This window comes from Myotis lucifugus, unplaced genomic scaffold (assembly GCF_000147115.1).
Source record: "Myotis lucifugus unplaced genomic scaffold, Myoluc2.0 scaffold_402, whole genome shotgun sequence".
Lineage (NCBI taxonomy): Eukaryota > Metazoa > Chordata > Mammalia > Chiroptera > Vespertilionidae > Myotis > Myotis lucifugus.
In genome coordinates, this window is record NW_005871450.1 from 898,533 (window position 1) to 901,526 (window position 2,994).

Genomic DNA, 2,994 nt, shown 5'->3' on the forward strand with positions numbered 1-2,994 from the left:
AACTGTGCACGATCTCTTGTTTCTCTACTTCACACAAAACCGTATGTCAAGTGATTTGAGTGGGATGAAGCCCCTGTTTGTGCAGGGAACCTGACTCCTAAGTAGGTGCTTCATTAGTCAAAGTGCACATTTACCTCCCAGGTCACAGAGATGCCCAAATACCCTGAAGGCTCAACTACTACCCAAGCTGGAACAGAAATGTTCATCAGACCAGAAAAGGACAGGCCTGGGACGGTGAATCACTCACAGGGTTACTCTCCTCCCCCATGACAGATGGCTGGGTGTGCTGCCCTCCCCTCCCATAGAGAAACCCCAGCACTGGGAAAAAAGATGATTTCTTTATTTATTAGATAAATGTGGCTGTAAGAACAGTGCAGCTGCTCCCAGGCTCTTCCATATCTTGTTATCAGATCACAAAGTGTGTGTGTGTGTGGATGAGAATTCACAGAGAAGATGGGAAAACAACTCAGTGTTTGGTTATGAGGTCAGAGGGAGGGCAGTATTTAGGGAGTCAGCAGGGGAGAAAAATCATGGGTAAATGGAGTCAGTGGGAGGTTATCCCACACCAAAGGGCTAGGGATATCCCCAGCCCCATCACACAAGCCAGGCAGCAAACAGGAACAGCCCCACTTTGGCGAACCTTATCTTCCACATCTTCATTCTCAGGACCCTCACTTGCGATGAAATGCCCAATATTTTTGGTGTGGTTCAATAAGGAGCTGGAAGGTTGGGCCACGCAGCCCTGAATGTTAAATATAGCGGACGGCCCATCTAGAGAGTGAAGATTGACTCAGAGGGGTCTCAAAGTAATACACACTTAAATTCCTATGATCCAGAATCTCAGATCCTACCACTCGCCCCTCAGACCAGGAGATCAGGCTCTTAGGCCTCGCCACCCTCAGATCTAGAAATCTGAATCTCCAGCTCTCTCCACACTCAAGCCCATGAGCCAGGGCCTCAAGCATCTTCCCACCGCAGCACCAGTGAATCCAAACCCCTAACCCTTTAATCCTGGGACCTGGCCTTCAGCACTTACCTCCTTTGAGATTGAGATAGCTGTTATAACAATGAGTGGTACCAAGAGGGCACTTGACGTTTACAGTGTTTGAACAGGATCCACCGAATTGCACACAGGCAGGACATTGCAGGCCTCCTGGGGCAGGGGCAGGGGCAGCTGGGGAGCAAAGGGAAGGTTAGGGTGCACAGCCCTGCTCCCAGCTGCAGTCACCCTCTTAGAGCCCAGAGTCTCCATATCCCTCGGGCCCCATCTCTCCATGTCCTCCCCTATCCCCCTGGGCTCCCATACCTGGACGAGGGAGGGAGTTCAGCAGGACACTGCTACTTGTGGCCCTGTTGCACCCATCGGAGGAACAGAAATGGGCATAGGAGGCGACAAGCACTCCAGGGGGCTCCGAGTGGATGGAGATAGTCGTGGAATTCTGTGTCTCAGTCTTGCTGCAGCCTTTGATCCCCGCTATGAGTGATGTAGGTCCTGCAGGGGAAGGGAGTGAGGGAGTGACAGCTGGGCTGGGGAAGGGACATTCCCAAGGGAGACAGGAGCTAGCATTTTCTGGATGCTTAGCAGACAGAGGTTGAAAGTAAGATGCCTGAGTCCAAGATCAGAGGTCATTGCAGGTGGGGTGAAGAGGGAGCCTGAGCCTGAGTCATTCCATGAGCTCCGTCACTTCTCAGTTCTTGCTCAAATGTCACCCTCTCAGTGGAGCCTCCCATTTTTCAAATTGCAACCGCCATCTCACTCTCTCTTATCTCCTGTCCCTGCTGGATTTTCTGCTTCCTCACTCATGCAAAAAGAGGCAGGAAGACACCCAATGGCATCTATAGAGGCTGGCACACAACAGGTGCTCAATAAGGTTCAGACAAAGTCACTGATGTCACTGTACACCAGCTCTGTTCTCAGATTTTGCAAGGGCCCTCGAATATATCCTCATGACTACCCAGCACAATAAGTACTATTACTGCCAGCACCGAGCCCCATTTTTCAGAAGGGGAAACCAAGGTCAGAAAGAGAAAGACTGAGGTGTAGAACTCCAGGCATGGTGGGAATCGGGGAGCAAGTTCAGGGGACAGAATCCAGGGCAGGAGACCCAGGACGCCATGCAGCCATCCCTCCCTGTTGCATAGTCCACGCACCTACATCTATGAGCAGCAGTGTCTCCTGACACACCTCCTTTAAATCACATGTCATGGTCGAAAATGTGTTCCATGGCTGGGGGTTCTGCGTCAGGTTTTCTTTGATCTGAAGCATGACCCCCTTTTGACAGGTCAGAGGAGCTGTGGAGAAGAAATCAGGGTCTGTGTAAGCCCAGGAACAAGCCATGTCTGTCCCTCCTGGTCTCGTGCTTGGGAAGGTGATTACGTTCTTGAGTCACACTCCAGGTAGCCTGGACACAGTCCCTTGATCTCAGGCTTACAAGGGATATTTGAAGTCTGAGACCCTCCCCTATTCTTCATACCACCACTTCTGCTCCAACATCTGCAGGGACCATTCTCAACACCCCTTTAAGGCTGCTCCTTGCTTGGGGTGTGAGAGAGACGGATGGGTCGGCGTCCTCTGGCATCTCCATTAGACACTTTGGAATCCTGCACAAACTCACTTCATGTGCTGAGTCAGCCCTTGTGTTGCCTCAGGCTAGAAACCTTGGTGTCAGTGACATCCAGGCCTTGTCTTCATGGCTCCCAGTTTAGGTTAATGAGGAGTGTAGACTGACAACTTATATTCTTTTAACTGAGAAACCCCATGTTCCAAACAGAATTATTGCAGTGCCTAGTGTGTACTGAGCAATTACTATGTGCCCGGCTGTTGTGATTGCTTTCTATGTTTTAGCCCGTTTAAGTTTCCCAAGAAGCTCCCTCATTTGGGTTACCTCATTTTCTCACAATGACCCCCAAAGTAGGTGGTGCTATCCTCCTCCTCCCCATTTTCAAGATGGAAAACAGAAGCAGAATTGTGAAGCAGCTTTCCTAGTGCCCACT

At 50.6% G+C, this 2,994-nt stretch overlaps 1 protein-coding gene across 1 annotated transcript in view; it reads right to left on the reverse strand.

Moving 5' to 3' along the window:
* Positions 1-344: 344 nt before the first annotated feature.
* The window catches only part of LOC102422034 (CD177 antigen-like), an 18,658-nt gene continuing 16,008 nt past the window's right edge, over positions 345-2,994 (reverse strand). The window contains 4 exon segments of the mRNA XM_023743594.1: positions 345-771; positions 1,037-1,174; positions 1,307-1,492; positions 2,152-2,292. Coding sequence (XP_023599362.1) covers positions 545-771; positions 1,037-1,174; positions 1,307-1,492; positions 2,152-2,292 — 692 coding nt within the window. The 3' untranslated portion in view covers positions 345-544.